This window comes from Polypterus senegalus, chromosome 16 (genome assembly GCF_016835505.1).
Source record: "Polypterus senegalus isolate Bchr_013 chromosome 16, ASM1683550v1, whole genome shotgun sequence".
Taxonomy (NCBI): Eukaryota; Metazoa; Chordata; class Cladistia; order Polypteriformes; family Polypteridae; genus Polypterus; species Polypterus senegalus.
Genome location: NC_053169.1, coordinates 32,498,546 through 32,516,877, shown reverse-complemented (window position 1 = coordinate 32,516,877; position 18,332 = coordinate 32,498,546). Strand labels below are relative to the sequence as shown.

General features: G+C 40.6%; 1 protein-coding gene across 2 annotated transcripts in view; it reads right to left on the bottom strand.

Moving 5' to 3' along the window:
• The window catches only part of dzank1 (double zinc ribbon and ankyrin repeat domains 1), a 60,580-nt gene extending 42,755 nt beyond the window's left edge, over window positions 1-17,825 (bottom strand). Inside the window, exons 1-9 of one of the 2 annotated variants that reach the window (XM_039738784.1) lie at window positions 17,731-17,825; window positions 14,657-14,794; window positions 12,848-13,001; window positions 9,277-9,397; window positions 8,533-8,626; window positions 5,657-5,781; window positions 4,825-4,907; window positions 3,772-3,889; window positions 442-555 (exon numbers count right to left, since the gene is read on the bottom strand). In XM_039738784.1, coding sequence (XP_039594718.1) covers window positions 442-555; window positions 3,772-3,889; window positions 4,825-4,907; window positions 5,657-5,781; window positions 8,533-8,626; window positions 9,277-9,397; window positions 12,848-13,001; window positions 14,657-14,765 — 918 coding nt within the window. In that variant the 5' untranslated portion in view covers window positions 14,766-14,794; window positions 17,731-17,825. Of the gene's footprint in view, window positions 1-441; window positions 556-3,771; window positions 3,890-4,824; window positions 4,908-5,656; window positions 5,782-8,532; window positions 8,627-9,276; window positions 9,398-12,847; window positions 13,002-14,656; window positions 14,795-17,509; window positions 17,604-17,730 lie in introns of those variants that run through there. The other variant, XM_039738783.1, reaches the window with a different exon arrangement.
• Between the last annotated feature and the right edge of the window lie 507 nt (window positions 17,826-18,332).

The window sequence follows — 18,332 nt, the reverse complement described above, 5'->3', positions numbered from 1 at the left end:
GTTTAATGAATGCCCTTTTCTGTTCCAGCAAAACTGTACACTGTGCACCCTGCTGAACACTTTTGGGATGAAATGGAACCCCAATTGTGAGCCAGGTTTTCTCGTCCAACATCAGTAACTGACCTCACAAATGGTCTTTTGGCTGAGTGGACACAAATTCTCACCAACACATTTCAAAATCTTAAAGAAAGAAGAGCGGAGACTGTTATAGTAGCAAAAGAGGGACAACTCCATATTACTACCCATGGTTTTGGAACTAGATATCCAAAAAGCTCATACAGGTCTGACAATCAGGTGTCCAGATACTTTTCACCATATCGTGTACTTTAAGTCACTGCCGTTAGGTAAGGCGATGCACCAGCAACTTTCGCCTTCATGTTGTTATGTCAGGCCAACATACACAGCATCCCATTTCTACACACCAAAACACCAGCAGCTTACCTTCAGCCGGATGCTCGCTTGTGGCTGCAGCTGAGGAGGGATGGGAGCTTCACAAACAATACAAGTAGGTGTATTCACCGGCACCATTGTCTTGCATTCAATACACAGACCCAGCTGTCAATAATGATAGAAAATAGATTTTTAATATTCTGCAAATCTTAGAATTGGTCAACACTATTTTATGTATACATTTTCTGATCATGCTTTTCCTATTATAGGGTTGTGGGGTGATGGATTTTTTTTTCATCAAAATCAGACACAAAGCAGGTGGGATCAATTGCAGATGGTTCACTTGTCTATCATAGATCACACCCATAAAGGCTCACTGTGGGCCAGTTTAGAACTTCCAGTTAATATAATGTGTAACAGTGGAATGGGGAAGGAAATCAGACAATCTGGACAACAAAATAAGAACATGAGAACGGCCTTGAATTCGATTAAGCAGTTCTGAGACTCCTGGGTTAAGGCCATGCATGATGCCACCACCACTACGCTTCACCACAGGGATTGTACTGGCAGATGATAAGTGGTTCCTTGGTCTTCACCAGACACAGTGTTTGGAGGTCTGCTTGAAGAGTTACATTTTTGTTTCATCAGACTAATGACTTTTCCTCATCCTCTCAGAGACTTTTAAATATCATATGTCACACACTAAGTGGGAGGAAATTAGTCACTTAAATAAATGCTTTATTGATGGACTGCTGCTGAGAAGGTCATCCTTCTGACGGGTTCTCCCATCTCAGCAGAGGACTTTTGAAGATCTGTAAGAGTGCCTGTTGAGTTCTTCGTCACCTCCCTGATCAAGGCCATTCTTGCCTGGTTATGCAGTTTGGCCAGACGGTCACCTCTAGAAAGAGTCAACTGTTCTCCTGGGAACCCTCAAAGCATTAGAAATGGTTTTACACCTCTTGCCTTGGTCTATGCCTCACTACAATTTGATTGCTGAAGTCTACAGAGAGTTCCTTGGACTTCATGGCTTGTTTTTTGTCCTGACATGCAGTGTGAATTGTTGGTCCTAATATACACAGGTGTGTGCCTTTCTAAATGATGTCCAATCAGTCCAGTTCACCAATCAAGTTCTTGACACATCTCATGAAGAATTAAAACAGACAAGATGAACATGTCTGGTCCGGTTTGGTGAACTCAGGATTGGGTCACCGCTTTTTGCAGATGATGTTGTCCTGTTTGCTTCATCAGGCCGTGATCTTCAGCTCTCTCTGGATCGGTTCGCAGCTGAGTGTGAAGCGGCTGGGATGGGAATCAGCACCTCCAAATTCGAGACCATGGTCCTCAGCCGGAAAAGGGTGGAATGCCCTCTCAGGGTTGGGAGTGAGATCCTGCTACAAGTGGAGGAGTTCAAGTATCTCGGGATCTTGTTCACAAGTGAGGGAAGAATGGAGCGTGAGATCGACAGGTGGATCGGTGCGGCGTCCGCAGTGATGCGGGCTCTGAATCGGTCTGTCGTGGTGAAAAAGGAGCTGAGCCGCAAGACAAAGCTCTCAATTTACCGGTCGATCTACGTTCCTACCCTCACCTATGGTCATGAGCTATGGGTAGTGACCGAAAGAACGTGATCGCGAATACAAGCAGCTGAAATGAGTTTCCTCCGCAGGGTGTCTGGGCTTTCCCTTAAAGATAGGGTGAGAAGCTCAGTCATCCGGGAGGGGCTCAGAGTAGAGCCGCTGCTCCTCCGCATCGAGAGGAGTCAAATGAGGTGGCTCGGGCATCTGATCAGGATGCCTCCTGGACGCCTCCCTGGTGAGGTGTTCCGGGCACGTCCAACCGGGAGGAGGCCCTGGGGAAGACCCAGGACACGCTGGAGGGACTATGTCTCCCGGCTGGCCTGGGAACGCCTTGGGATTCTCCTGGAAGAGCTAGAAGAAGTGGCCGGGGAGAGGGAAGTCTGGACATCTCTGCTCAAACTGCTGCCCCCGCGACCCGACCTCGGATAAGCGGAAGAGGATGGATGGATGGATGGATGGAGAATGAATGTGAGTACTATATGGAGTGCCACAGTAAATTTGTCTGACACTGAATCAGTGATGGGGACTAAACCCTCGCAACCATGTGGTGTAGAGTAAATTAATCTCTAGCCACAAAGCATTTCTGAAAACATGTTTTCACTTTGTCATTATGAATTATTGAGTGTAGATTGACAGGAAAAATGCCAAATGTACCCATTTAAAAATTAAATCGACAACACAATAACGTGTGCTGACAATGAAAGGATTTGGATCTTCATGAATCTAGTGTATGTCTTTCCATTCTAACACTAAGAGGAAACACAACTTTTATGTAAATCAGAAAGATGAATAGCATATTTATCAATTATAAACCAAAGGACTAACAGATAAACACCATTAAAAGGTTGAAGTACAGGAGAGGCAGAATGTCTGTAGTGTACATCCACATATTTGAGCCATCATCATCTTCTTTCAACAAAACATAAGACAACAAACAAATTGCCTAGTATTGCCATCAGTTTGAGTTACAAAGAATAAATTAATGCAGAAGTTCCAAGATATTTAACTTTAAAGCCATTATCATTTAATAATGAGTAATTTAATAATACTTCTTTGCATTTATATAGCGCTTTTCTCACTACTCAAAGCGCTCAGCAATTGCAGGTTAAGGGTCTTGCTCAAGGGCCCAACAGAGCAGAGTCCTTTTTGGCATTTACAGGATTCGAACCAACAACCTTCCGATTGCCAGTGCAGATCCCAACCCTCAGAGCCACCACTCCACCTATTTATATACAATAAACAGGAAGCAAAACAGGACCTCACACAGACAATGTGGGATACCTTTGATCATTTTTAGAAGTTTGATGATACATTATCTACTTTATTCTGCCATGCTTAATCCAATTGACCAATGTGGTTGGTGGGAGAGTGTGTGTGTGGGAGGGGGAACTGGGCAGGTGGAAAACGCCTATCAAGGCAGCACTGGGTGCGAGACAGGAAGCAATCCTGGATGAGGTGCCAGTCCAGCTCCTGGCCCACTCATACCTGCACCTGATGTATAGGAGCCTTTTCGTGGTCGTTGGAATCTTTACTTTTTTTAAAGCAGTAAAGATTTTCCCTTTTTTTCTTTTCTGAGCTGGTCCGCGGTCTTTGCGTATATGGCATTACACTGAATAAGATGAGTTTTGTTCTTCTATTGTAACAAACACTCATTCACTAAACATATAAAGTGTCTTGCATGGGGTAGTGTGGTGAGTCAGAAGTGGGATTTTTGAATGTGATTTGAAACCCAACATGGCTGTCCAAGTAAACAGCAAGGAAAGACCCCTCCTACTTTAAGTAAAATTCACTTCATAGTAATGACAACCTGGGCTCCTTCAGGAGGTGGCAGTCTCTGCCCTGGAACAGGTGGCATCGGCGAACCACATTCTTGGCAGAAACGGGCAAAGGGGTCTGTGGGACGAGGAGCCAGGCAATGTGCACACCTGAAAGAAACAAATAAACAGGTTGATACTAAAATACAGAACAGTCAGGTAATATGGCATTATGTCTCAAAGCATTACAATTTTTTACTTCTGTCCATTTATCTATATTCTGAAGCTGCTTAATCCAAAATCAGAGATACTTTGACTACCCTGGCAGGTACCAACTCTCCAGTCGGCATTACACTGCAGCATCTAAAACGTGTCCAAGGATAATTATGAGAAATTAAAAGTTAACCAGGAGATTGTTAATGGATGTAGTCAGGCAAGGCCTGACTTTAAAGGTGTCTTTAAACATGGCACTGTAATAGCATGCCACCTGTGCCACAAGTCAGTACATGAAATTTTCTGCTATGTCTGCCTCTGTCAGCTGTTAAGTGTCATCATTGAGAAGTGATAATAAAAATTAAAGACCCCCTATGTAGGTATATTGTGGAAATGACAAACCCAGCTTGCGGTGCTCTAGCAGTGGGCTGATTTCTTATCTGAAGGACCAATGATAAATGTCACAACTGTGAACAAATATGAGACTTGAACTGATAGGAAATGATGCTTTCTTATTTTACACAAATACTTTTGAAGTAATTCAGACTTCTGATACATTTTTAGTATTATGGTTACCTGATGAGGCTTTTGGCACATTTCTTTGCCAGTTTTGACTTTAACTTTGTAAGGCATACACAAACTATTAGATCTCCAAAATACCCATGACATTAAAACAGTTTGGAGTTATCAACACAAGCCATGCCAGTGTTCTAATAAACACATCTTACACAACAGAAGTGAAATATGTGTGCTGGTGTTCAGTTTTGATTCTGCTTCACACTTTTTTTTTTTTTTTACATAGATAAATAGTTTTGTTTTTTACATAAAATAACATTAAACAAATGAGCCTGACTTCAGTGTCCTACAGACTCATGACTGACTCCTCGCCTCACCTGAGGAAATCGGTTTCTCTCTGGATTCTCAGAATCTGCGTGCTTGTTAACAGTTTCCGAGAAGCATCTCCAGAAGTTGCAGTCTGAAAAATAAAGGGAACATTTAGCCTGCTGCCTAGAGGTAACATCAGCTATAAGAGCACAGCAAGCTCTTCTTTGTTTTTTGATTTTTGTATGTGTGACCATTTTCTTTGCTTTTGCTTGTCAGTGACGACTGTTTAATGGGGTTTTAAAGACGCTATTATAACATTCCAAGTGACCTTGAAAGAATGAGTAACAATCAGACAATACAAGTATCTGAGCTACAGGCACTTATTTATGTTGAAATGGTAAAACAAACTGACTAGCTGTGCAAGTTTTTCCATAATGGTGTCCAGGTCATGGGTCAAAGAGATGACAGTTTAAAGGTCCTAGTCCCCTTGGTCCATCACCATTACTGTGTTCAGTGAGATGTGTGATCATTAGTGTGTTTTTCACAGTCCCAAACTAGTCAAACCTGTTTCTGAGTAATTTTACATACAGTATGTGTTTGTTGTGAGTTCCACACACACCCATCCATATGCTGATCCATGATGGATTTTCTGTGGCACCCCTGGCTGAATGTTCCAGGCTATGAAATCAACTGCCAAAGCATTTGACCGCCTAACACACATCTGATTTTTTTCTGAAAAAATCATCGATTCTCATTCAAGTTATGGACGAATAATACATTAAAAAGTGAAATTTAAGACAAAGCACTACAAAAGCAAAGGGGTCAAACACCCTTAATGCATATCATCCTAAAGATCAGCAGGTTCACATGAATGCACACAAATGACATGGATAAACTGACCTGTGACCTCTGTGTGTGAAGGACTGACGTTATGTCTTGGCTTTGAGAAGGTGTACCAAGCCGACTGTTAAGGAAACGGGGGCCCTTGGGGGTCTTGGGGGTGCTACTTGCAGTCACCTTCAAAGCTGTGAAGACATAAAAAAAGGACTAAGACAGAAGCCAAACAAGCACACTGACCTACAAGAGCATCTTAGCATTTTCCTTCAGTTATTTGCAAGAATATGGATGTCTTAACTTCACTGAGCATTCCATGAGGAGTAAAAGAATAAAAATGCAAAAATGCTTTACTAAGGCATTCAAGAGCTTGTCAGTTTAAATTAAATCTTTTCATGTAATATGGCCTTGTGGCTAGAGATTAATTTACTGTAAACCACATGGTTGCGAGGGTTTAGTCCCCACCACTGATTCAGTGTCAGACTGTCCCACCCACAAGTGCCCTTCACCTCCTAATTATTTCTCACTGAAAGTGGTGTAAGAGAATAAGGTCGCTCATAAAGGTGAGATGTTAGGGACTTAGAGCAACTGACAGCACAATCTGAGTATTACTTGATGATTTTCACAATCACTGTAGGTGGATCCAATGGTTAGAGATAGAGCAAGCCAAATCAGTGGACACAAACAACTTTAACAGAACACCAGGTAGCAGCTTAGTCAGGAAAGCCACATTTGAACTAAGACGTCCAAACCAAAAACCAAAAAAGAAGAGCCAAAGTTGATGAGCAAGACACTAAGCACTGCATGAGGTTCAGTTTTCCTCACACATAAAGATGAAGGACGCCTCACGCCTGGACAAACTTGTTAAGAAGGCAGGCTCTATTGTAGGAGTAAAGTTGGACAGTTTAACATCTGTGGCAGATCGACGGGCACTAAGCAAACTCCTGTCAATCATGAAGAATCCACTGCATCCACTGAACAGGATCATCTCCAGACAGAGGAGTAGCTTCAGTGACAGACTTTTGTTACTGTCCTGCTCCACTGACAGACTGAGGAGATCGTTCCTCCCCCACACTTTGCGACTCTTCAATTCCACCTGGGGGAGTAAATGCTAACATAACTCAAAGTTATTGTCTGCTTTTACATGCATTTTTATTACTCTTCAATTTAATATTTTTTTTTGTTATCAGTATACTGCTATTGGATTATGTGAATTTCCCCTTGGGGATTAATAAAGTATCTATCTATGTATCTATCTATGTATCTATCTATGTATCTATCTATCTATCATATAGTACCTTTCATATCTATCTATCTATCTATCTATGGTCCTGTCATCACAGATACCAGGCGACTGAAATGAGAATAAACATAATTAATGCAAGAAACGTGTGGGACCCATAAAAGAAATGGGTAAGATATATGATACACAATGTGTGACCCCAAAGATGTCATCTAACCTGTCAGTGCTCCAAATAAAAATTATTTTTAGTACACACTTACTATTAGAACCATGACCTTAGACTTGAAGGTGTTGATCTTCACCCTGGCAGCTACACACTCAGCAGAAAATAGCTTGAGTGTGTGGCAAAGGTCACAGTCAGAGCAGCACAAAGGACAACGTCATCTGCATAAAGTGACAATGCTAACCCAAACCACACCTCAACTGGACACCCTCTTTATGTAGGTAATGTTGTCCTTATCTGACTATGACCTTAGGCTCACACTTGAGCGATTCACTGCCAAGTGTAAAACAGCTGGGATTTGGATCAGCACCTCCAAGTCTGAGGTCATGGTTCTATCTCTGACAAGAGGGTATTGCTCTCTAAAGGCAAGGGTTAACGACTGCCTTAAGTGGAGGAGTTCAAGTTTCTCTGGATCTTGTTCATGAGTAATGGAAAACGGGAACATGAGATTGAGAAGTAGATTGAAGTGGCAGCAGCTGTTTTGTGGGTGCTCTACCAGTCTATGGTGGTGAAGATAGACCTGAATCTAAAGGCAAAGCTCTCAAGTTACCAGTCGATCTAGATTCTTGTCTTCACCTGTGGTCATGCACTGTAGGTAATGACCAAAAGGATTAGACTGTGAGTACAAGCAGCAGAAATGAGGTTTTTTCACAAGGTGGCTTGGCTGACACTCGGTGACAGAGTGAGAAGCTCAACAATTTGAGAGAATCTCAGAGTAGAGTCTCTGCTTCCCTGGATGTAGAAGAACCAGTTGACGTGATTTGGGCATGTCGCAGGGATATATCCCCCAGATGGCTCCCCTAGAGCTGCTCCAGCCATATCTCACTGGGTGGAGACCCTACGGCAGACCCAGAACATGCTGGAGGGATCACATCTCTTGGCTGGCTGAAGAACACCAGGGAATTCTCCAGGAAGAGCTGAAATCCTTAGCTGGGAGCAGAGAAGTCTGGGCTAACCTATTTGGCCTGCTACCACTGCAACCCAAACTAGAAAAAACAGATAGGAAAATGAGACAATGAGATCAGAGACTTACTAATAGTGGGTCACTACTAGTAATTATTGTATATAACATGACTGAGTCACTGGGGATGTAACACTCTATGACTGGGGGACAAGGGCATGCGCCATGAAGTCCATAACCTGCTGAGATTATGTAAATGGAGGCTACAACTGAAAGCGCTGGAAACATGTAGTGTGACATCAGTCTTCAAAGAAATGCCTAGAGGGGAATAGGTCCAGAAATTACCCCTAGGTTTGTTAGTAGCAACACTAATCCTTATGCCATCCATTTTTACTTGACAGACAGACAGACAGACAGACAGACAGACAGACAGACAGACAGACAGACAGACAGACAGACAGACAGACAGACAGACAGATAGATAGATAGATAGATAGATAGATAGATAGATAGATAGATAGATAGATAGATAGATAGCATTCCCATGTTGAGTCTTACAAATGGAACTCACGTGCCTTGATATTTCCGCGCTGTCTCATTCCAAGCCATTTCTATTCCCCTGTTCATCTTTCTCTGCCGTCCACTGGCATCAAGGTTTTCTTGGTAGTCCTGCACAAGCAAACAAACACAAATTTTAAAGTGAACACCTTCCTAAAGACACACCAAAAAATCCAAGTATCAAAAAGAAGTCCAGATAATTTGAAACAATTCCCCAGAACCATGTCCAGGAACAGGAACACTTCCAGAAGGTCCAGTGCTTTTCTGCCAAGGCTCCCAATGGCAGGTCCTGATCTTACTGTGTCCCAAAGCTCCAGTGAACATTTAAAGAAACAGACACCCTTTGTATTCCTGGCCTTTCCATGAACCTTATGCTTCTAAAATCATTACTTTCAAGAATTTAATATCTGAAGGACAAAGCCTACTCTAATGGAGGCCCAGCAATGTAAGCTTGTCTGTGGATCTCCCCTTTGGAGTAATATATCCCTTTGACAGCTGTGGAGCCATCTTGCCCAGGCCATGGATTCCCATTTAAACATATACGGATTATATCAAATTCCTGCATTATAATTTCCTCATCGTCTGTTTCTTTTCCACCTGGTACTGGCCTTCCTGACCACTGCAATGTCACTACGGGTATATCTGCTATGGGTATATCTATCTGCTTATTAGCATAGAAATACTGAAATGGCGATCAAAACAAACCCTATGATAGATATGTGTGACTGTTTCAAAATCCATACTAGAACTGCTTTACTTGCCTGAATCTGTTTTGCATAATCCTTGAGGAAGTTTTCTTCATCATCTTCTAGAGAAAGGGGTTCAGGTTCCACATACTCCACAAGAAAGCACTTGGTGACAACTGCACTTTCCCTGCCGTCACTAAAACCACATAAGACTTAACATCATAAGAATGAAGGAGAAAGAAAATGCCAACTGTAGATCTGCTTATAAGTTGGAAAAGCTTGTTAGAAATACAGGACGACATTGTTAGCTGGCAGTTCCAGCACCACGATTACCTGAAAGACTCTCCTGGCAAAATTCAGGTAATAAGGCAAAATTTAACATGGAATGAGTCTCAGGCTACATCCCTACTTCGACATTTTTGTTTATTAAATGCAGATACTAGACCCTGTGTTTACCTTTAGTCTGCACTACCGTGGCGTTTTTAACTCCCAAAAATTAAGACTTCAGAGCTTCATACTTCTGAAAACATGACTTCAGCACTGCAGTATAGATGAGAAAAACGTAAAATTTGGAAAATGCAGAATTTAATTGTGGTCTTATTTGCTTGTGTTTCTTACGTGGCCCTTTTCTGAGTAGATTTTGCTCATTACAATGTCTCTTTCTTTGACTGGTCACTCTTCATGTAAGAAAACCATAGTCCAACATAGTGGACACAGTTGCTTTCAATGGTGCTTGTTTATGTTGCTTACCTGTATGCAAATAAATTGCATTTTGTACAGTTTAAATGCTGAATATGTTGAATAGGCAAATCATTTCTCTGTTTAGTGATGAATCCTGTGGTCAGTGGGATTACCAACACTTCAAGGATTTTTCCGCCGATACATACATGCACAGAGTAGGTGAACATCTACATCAGCGTTCTTGGTTGATTTAGTGTGGACAGAGATACTTTCTTAAATGCTGTAAAAATGATTGTTATGGTTTAAAAACGCCATTTTTAACTGAAAATGTAAAAGTGTGAACGTAACCTCAGTGCATCACAGCGCACACCCTCTCACACACCCAATCTCTCTCACTCACACCGGGCTCGATTAGAGTTGCTAATCCAGTCAATGGCAGATCTTCAAGGTGCAGGGGGAAAACTAGATTAACACCAGGAGATAGTGGCCTTAATGGGGAATTAAAGAGGGGAACAGATCATGTGTAGGGGGCAACACCACCTGATGCCCCAGCACACCCCCTTTATTCCAACCACTTAGTCAATTTAACCTTGATGAAAACTATTAATTTAAATAGTTGCCTTTTTGCGATTCTTGATATTTACACTCAAGTGTTGAAGGCTGACTTTTCAACTTTACAGCAGGCATTTTTACTGAAAACACATATTAAATAACATCCATCCATTATCTAACCCGCTATATCCTAACACAGGGTCACTGGGGTCTGCTGAAGCCAATCCCAGCCAGCACAGGGCACAAGGCAGAAACAAACCCCAGGCAGCATGCCAGCCCACCTCAGGGCACACACACCCACACACCAAGCACACACTAGGGACAATTTAGGATCGCCAATGCACGTAACCTGCATGTCTTTGTGATCCAGTAGTTAGGATCTAGCGGACTGGATAATGGATGGATGGATAGCACATTTTCATACAAATGATGTAGCTTAAAGTGAAAAAAGAGAAAACAGAAAAAAGACAAAATATAAAAATAAAAGTAGGCAATTCTAATTAAAACAGAGTAAAAGTAAGGTCCAATGGCCAGGGAGGACAGAAAAAAAAAACAAAAAAACTCCAGAGGACTGGAGAAAAAAACAAAATCTGCAGGGGTTCCAAGGCCACGAGACCACCCAGCTCCCTCTAGGCATTCTAGCTAACATAAATGATCTCAATCAGTCCTCGTGGTATTCAGGGTTCTCATGGAAGAACTTGATGATGATGGTCATGTGGACTTCTGGACCTTAAAGTGATTTAAAAATATAGCCATGATGTTAGTAATGTTGCTAAAGGCTGTTACTGCTTGAAATGTTTTAATGTATTATTCACATATGGCTGCAAAACCTCAATTTCAGAAGCCATTCCTTCAGTGTCCTAATGATCGACTCCCTTAGCTTATTGTTAATTTTTCACTTTAAATGCTAAGTGGTTTTTAGAAGAACCTCTGAAATTGCATTTACACCACTGAAACCTGTTATTCTGTTCACTTGGGTTTAAAAGCAATGGCATTTCCTAAAGTTCAGTCCTGGGTTCAAAAATGGCCAAAATGAAAAAGATTTCTCAAGAAACACGTCAGTCATTTTTGTAGAATGGGGGTTGTTCCTTGTGTCAGATTTCCAGGAAAGTGGCCATTACTGTTTTGTGCAAAGAGGGAAAACTGGACCTAACCAGTATAGAAAAAGAGGGGAAGACCCAGAAGGGCAGCTGCATAAGAGAACAAGAACATCAGAGTCTGTAGTTTGAGACACAAACACCTTACAAGGTCCTTAGCTGGCTTCTTCTTTACATACACGCCAAATACCAGTGTCAACTGCAACAGAGGAAAGACAGCTCTGGAATTCTAGCTATAGAGGCAGAAGATGCCACATCTGAAACTGAAGAATAAAATGAAAAGCATACACGGGCCAAAGAACACAAACATTGGATGGAAGTTGACTAAAAAAGGAGGATTATGGTCAGCATCCTGCAGTCGTCTTTTCACTGTTACAGGTGACACTGGTATTTGGTGTATCATGAGTTATCAAGTGTAGATTGAGGGGTAAAAATGGCAAATGTATCGATTTAAAATGAAATCTACAACACAATAAAGTGTGCAGAAAGTGAAGGAGTCTGAATACTTTCAGACTCTTTTCTATACAGTAGAAGATATAGAAGAAAAATATAAAGATACTGAAGTTATGGTAGAAGCAAACACATATTCAAAAAATTCTTGACAGTTCAACTAAGCATGTCTGATAGCTCAAGACTATACTGACTGCAAACAGGCCACCATAAGGTGACAAATTAGGCTAGACAAAAACCAGCTGCAAACATAGGGGCTTCCACCAGGACTAACTAACTCTAAAATGGATGCTGTAAAGTGCCCGGCCTGGCACAGACTGACACAGAGGTACGTGTAAAATCCAAGCACATTTTTATTTTTCTTCAGCTGGAGGGCACGTCTTCCCCGTGAACCCTCCAGCCACAAGACAGTCCCAAAAGCACTTAATATACACAACACAATTATTCCTCTGGCACCACCACTCCTCCCAGGCAACCTCATCCTCATCGTCCCGATTCTGGCCCCGAGTGGTGGTTGCCGGCCCTTTTTATAGCCCAGGGCTGTAGAGTTGTCCAGGCCGGCTCAGGGACCCAAGCAGCACCCCCTGGCGGTCACCCCAGATCTCAACAGGCCTGAGGAGAACTGAGGCACCATCGTCAGCCAGGGAAGCTGCCACCAAGCGTCCCGGGGGAGGTATTGAGCAGTCCATGATTGCTCTCCCGGAACATGTGTAGAAAGGGGCCGCCACATAACATTCTCAATATCGGAAAAGTATTATAGAAAAATTACATATCTTTCCTCATAAAAAAATATATTTTTTGGAACTCTTGTTGGTAAGAAGCAAATAGCAAGTTACAAAACGGCAAGAAGTGAAGAAGTCAGATACCTGGTGACAGCCAAGGCCTTAACTACTACTTTTCCATCAGGCAGTGTAATTGGGTTCTGGTATTTCACAGTGCTGTTTTCTCCATAGCCTGGTCTCTTTGTTGCCTCGGGTTTAGTGCCATCCAAAGTGTAGTAGATAGTGACATCTGGCGTATCTGTGAGGCAGAGACAAACATCAGTGTTATCCAGAATAGAGGCTGCATGAAAGGCTACTTTAGAGTAAATGATGGGCCTCTTTAGGATCGAAACATGACATAATTGTACAGAGAGTTTAAAAGAAGTACAGCATTCATTACTAAAACTATGTCTTCAACAAGAGGAAAAGACACTGCACAGTAATAGACTACTCAGGGGTCCTCTGGTCAGGGCAGGGTGCCTCATGGAGATGATGTAGTAGGTTCATTTAAGGTATAGTACATAACCATGGTTAAAGGCAGAAAAAACAAACTTCATTTTATGCAGAGGACTGTCATAGTCTGCGGTGGGCTGGTACCCTGCCCGGGATTTGTTCCTGCCTTGTGCCCTGTGTTGGCTGGGATTGGCTCCAGCAAACCCCCGTGTCCCTGTATTAGGATATAGCGGGTTGGTTAATAGATGGAAGGATGAATGGAGTGTAAATTGATGGGCAAATTTATAAATTCAAAATTGAATCTGTGTATCAGAAACTTTATTATTTTTGTTCTGTATAAAAACATGAGATAAATTTTTTTCTTGGGTACCGCTACAAATGACATGAGGTAAGTAGCATATCAAAAGAATATCATTTTTGCTTGGTGTATTCCTTTAAAGCGGGGTGGGTGGTGATGTCGGTCCTATAGGGCCACAGAAGCTGCAGGTTTTTCCTTCATGGTAAGTCATTTACTGCTGTTGAAACACTTATCACTCAAGCAACATTTTTTCTGCTTCATTTTAGTTGTCTCACATGTTAAGATATCCCACCCTTAACTGCTTATTTTAGTCTTAAGTAGCTGTTTTCCTTATTTTGGATTACCACTTTCTAGCAATAAGATGCAGATTACAAAGGAACCAACAGTTCTCCATCTAACTTGTTTACATTTTCACCTGTGTGTCTTCTTTATGAACTCTCTGATTTAATGAAATATTTACAAGGAAACTGAAGAGAAAAAATTGACGAATTGAGAATTACTCATCTGTCTTAGGCTTCAGATCATTTGTATAGTAAAATTAGAAAGAAAAAAATCTACAATATAAAAATGACCTGGCATTGCACTATTAAAACATTAACAAGCCATTAAATTAAATAAGATCTGTTATTCACAAGGACTGGTTGGTAATTAAGCAACTGGGTTGGAATGAAAACCTGCAACTATTGCGGCCCTCCAGGACTGATGTTGCTCACCCCTGATTTAAAGGTAAACAATTGGAAAAATGTTTGTTGAAGTATAAATATTGTTTATTAATTTTTAAACTGATCACACAAGCAATCCTACCTTATTATCATATACTGTATATACTTTGTCCATCAATTTTCTGAATCGCATTCTTTCAAAACAGTAACACAGTAAACAGAGTCCATTGCTGGCATACATATATTCTGCATTTGGTCAATTTATAGTGTCCAATTAACCCAGCAGCACATCTGTGGGAGCTAAGAGAGGCCAGAGCCTTTTGAGGAAACCCACAAGAAAATGGGAAGAATGCACAAACTTCACACAGACTGACTGTATCACAACCGGGAACGGAATCTGAGTCCAAGTGCTATGACGCAGCAGCCCTCCCAGATATGTCCCAAACCTATCCCATGCCAGCCCCTCATGATTCACTTTTGAGCAGGTCTTATATCTCCTACCTGATTTTATTTCAATTGGTGTATTGCTGTCAATCTGACTTTTTGCCCTCCCAGGGATGGGGACTCTTAAAGGTATGATTTGTGGTGCCACAATTGAACCTGCAGTCATCTTTATGTTGGCAGGATACCACAGAATATCTGAAGTGTAAAGAAGAAAAATAAATTAGAAATAAAAATCCAAAACTTAAACAAACTTCCCACAACTCACTATAGCTTGATGAGTAAAAATGAATATCTACATAAACACATCAGAAATATGATAGATAGATAGATAGATAGATAGATAGATAGATAGATAGATAGATAGATAGATAGATAGATAGATAGATAGATAGATAGATAGATTCCCATTGTAATTGATGGTATCTACATTTGCCACCCTAACCTGGAGCAAAAAACATCAAAAATCAAAAACCTGTCAAAAGTATAAATGTGCTTACATAAATGACACAAAGAAGGGATGATTAAAGGTTCATAGCTTTATTGGGTTGTTACTGTTACACGTACAGAGTATAGTGAACTCTTTCTTGCATGTGGTATTTAACAGCCATGAAACATGTTGGCACTCTCCAGCACCATGATTAGTCAGTATTATTCGATTATTTTTAAATTTCCTTGCTATAACAAATAAATTAACATGCATCTGTTGACTTGGCTCAGTTTCACAGATTTTTGCACCCATGCTTTGAGGTGGTCAACTCAAATGTTCAATAACTAAAATAAAACCATTAAAATATCACATTGCAATTTTGTTTTTTGATGCGCACAGCAGTTTTGTGAATCAGTCATCAAGATGCTAGTCCATGTTGCCGGGGATGTGTTTTTCCACAACACAATGAAGGATGTCATTAGCGCAACTCATATTTCGTAATCTTTTTTAACATGTCATTCAACTTTGTTCAGATTTTCTACTTTCAATTTTCTTGAGTGTCCTGTTCATCTACCAGTTTGGTTAATGATTTTGACTTTGTTATTTTTAATCTCTACCCTTCCTGCTACAACTTTCGCTTTGATCTTTGACCTGTTTTCATTTCATGTTTTTTTTGTCTTGTGCTTGGCTCTGCCTTAACATTTCCAAAAGATGTCCTTCACTTCCCAAACTTTGGCCACGTTACCTGCAGGGTGAGACTTTGCCCCAACTCACTTCCCAACTACAGGCTCAAGATGTCATTAGCAGGGAACAGCATCCAACCCTGAGGCTGACTTCCCTTAGGTATCGGTTAAATTGCTTTCAAAGCAATGGAAGTCCTGGATCCATACATCTATCCATAAATTTAGCCTGGCGACCTGTCTTATTCTTTAGGGTAACAATTACTTTTGAATAAATAAGGCCTCACGGCACTTGGAGGCCATCCATCCACACTGGCATTTGGAGGGGTTCGGCCGTTACTAGTGAGGGCTAGACCTTTGCCATGTATGTCAGAATTTATGTCTGTTTATTGCATGGAGTAGATAGCTGATGATGTCACAAGCATCACTATTTTCTTAAATAGCTGCATTACGCCTCATGACATTATGGTGGCCACAGTATTTAAAATCAAGCCGTATCTCTAAAAATTTTCAGTATTTGTTGCAAATAAAGGAAAGGCTCAGGCAATGAAATCTAGTTTTACTAAATATTATAAGGTTTTATCGCTTTGCTTGCTAATTTGAACTGCCCTGTTTGTTCCTTTGCCGATCTCCCACCTTTAGTGTTTTGATCCTTGATTCTGTCTGACTTAACCTTAAAAAAATTTAACAAAGAATAATACTGGTGAAGTCAATCACAAAACACACAGCAAAGCATTTAAGGTTGACTCCTTCCATTTTACTAACCCAACACATTTTTTGCAATTCAAAAACATAAAAAGTATAGTTTAACAGTGTTAAAAAAGTAACAGAATGATGAAAAACAGACAGCTTCTAAAGAGAGAAACGTATTTCTCACACATTGTGTTTTGAATGCGCATTGAATTACCGTTAAACATGAGTAGGGTATATCATTTATTTGAAATAAGGAATATGAGATTCAGTGAGTTCTTAAATATCAATTAAATAAATTACAGTATACAAATTACAAATGTGTTATATTGTGGATCTAATTCACTGTTACAATTCTGTCATAACTTATGGAATTCTTGCAAGATATAATAATATAATTTATTTTCTCTCCATCCATCCATCAATATTAAAACAGTTACAGTTGTGTATTAAGTAACAAATCAGCCTAACTAATGGCTTTCTAGTTGGAGCTTTTGGAGTTCAGTACCCTGAAGTCTATGTGACAGTTTAAGTAGACTCCTCTCCAGTTACCTTCCAAGCGTATTGGGTGTGACTTGATCTGCCCAAGTAGCGTGGCACAACGGTGCTTTACTACAGGGTAAACGACTATTAAACGTTTTGTCCACACCAAACAACCCGAACAGATCATCTTTATTTTATACAACATCAAGTTAACAGACATGGATTGTGGAAAGCAATAGCTGTTACCATAAGCAAGCAACCAACCAACTCTAGTCCCAATATATTTTTCCCCACTTCATCTACTGTGCAAATACTTATTCAAATAATTTCCAAAACCTCCCAAAACTCTTACATATTCTGTATTCTGTGTGTATCAAAATGTATTTAATAATATTGATATCAAAGTTTAATTTAATATTTGACATTTTATATTTAAGTCTAAAGTCTTTTAATCATACTATATTTGTAATTGTTGTATAGTGCACTAAGCTCTTAAGTACATGTACGACAGCAGGAATAAATAACAAGAAGACGACCAACTGAACAGACAGCATTAACTACCGCATTCGACAACAGCCTCTCTGTACTTATAACAGTAAGTAGAAGTAATAAAGTTGGTTATTTACACACCTCTTCTGCAAACGCTACTATAATCCATGTGGCCAAGCCGCCTAAATGCGAGGAGGCCATTGTAAAAATGGTAAAAAAAAATGTTTTAATTTTGTTTCTGCCTATGACTCAACGCCTGTATCGATTATATTCACAACCCGTTAGTCGCGTCATCACGCCGACATTAACGAAAACAGCAGCCTCCTTAAATTTTCCTCTTGTATCGTTTTTCTTCATTTTACCTTCTCTCTCTGTAAAATGATCCTTTCGTCCCCCGATGGATGGATGCCTCGTCAAAGCAACCGGAAAACAACCTCTGTAACTAATGACGCTTTTCCAGAGCAACACAAATTTACAACCATATGCCGAAAGTCCCGCCTCTAGCGATAGCCTGACCAATAATAAGGCGAAACCCCGATCGCCTTGGAGATGAGGACGCATTTCTTACTGATTGACAGCAATACGAAAAAAAAAGATCAGGTACGGCACTTCGTTATTTTAGAGGACTTACTTTGCATCGGAAGGAATTGACCATAGAACTAACTCACAGTTATTCAGATAAAACTCAATGTTTCTGTTTTACTGTTGAATAAAATATACGAATACCCAATAAATAAGTACATCGACCTCGCAAAGACAACCGGACAAACGTATCAAGGAAGAAGACTCTTAGATATGTGCTGTCCAGGTAAGGTTAGCTTGATGCTTGCAGTATCAGTGAACAGCACATTGTTGACAAAGTATAACGTGGTCTGTAACATTTTAAAAGGGCGGCTGCATTAGCGAGACTGGTTATAGGTTCACAATCATGGAGTATTAGTAGCAAAAACTGATCTATATGTAG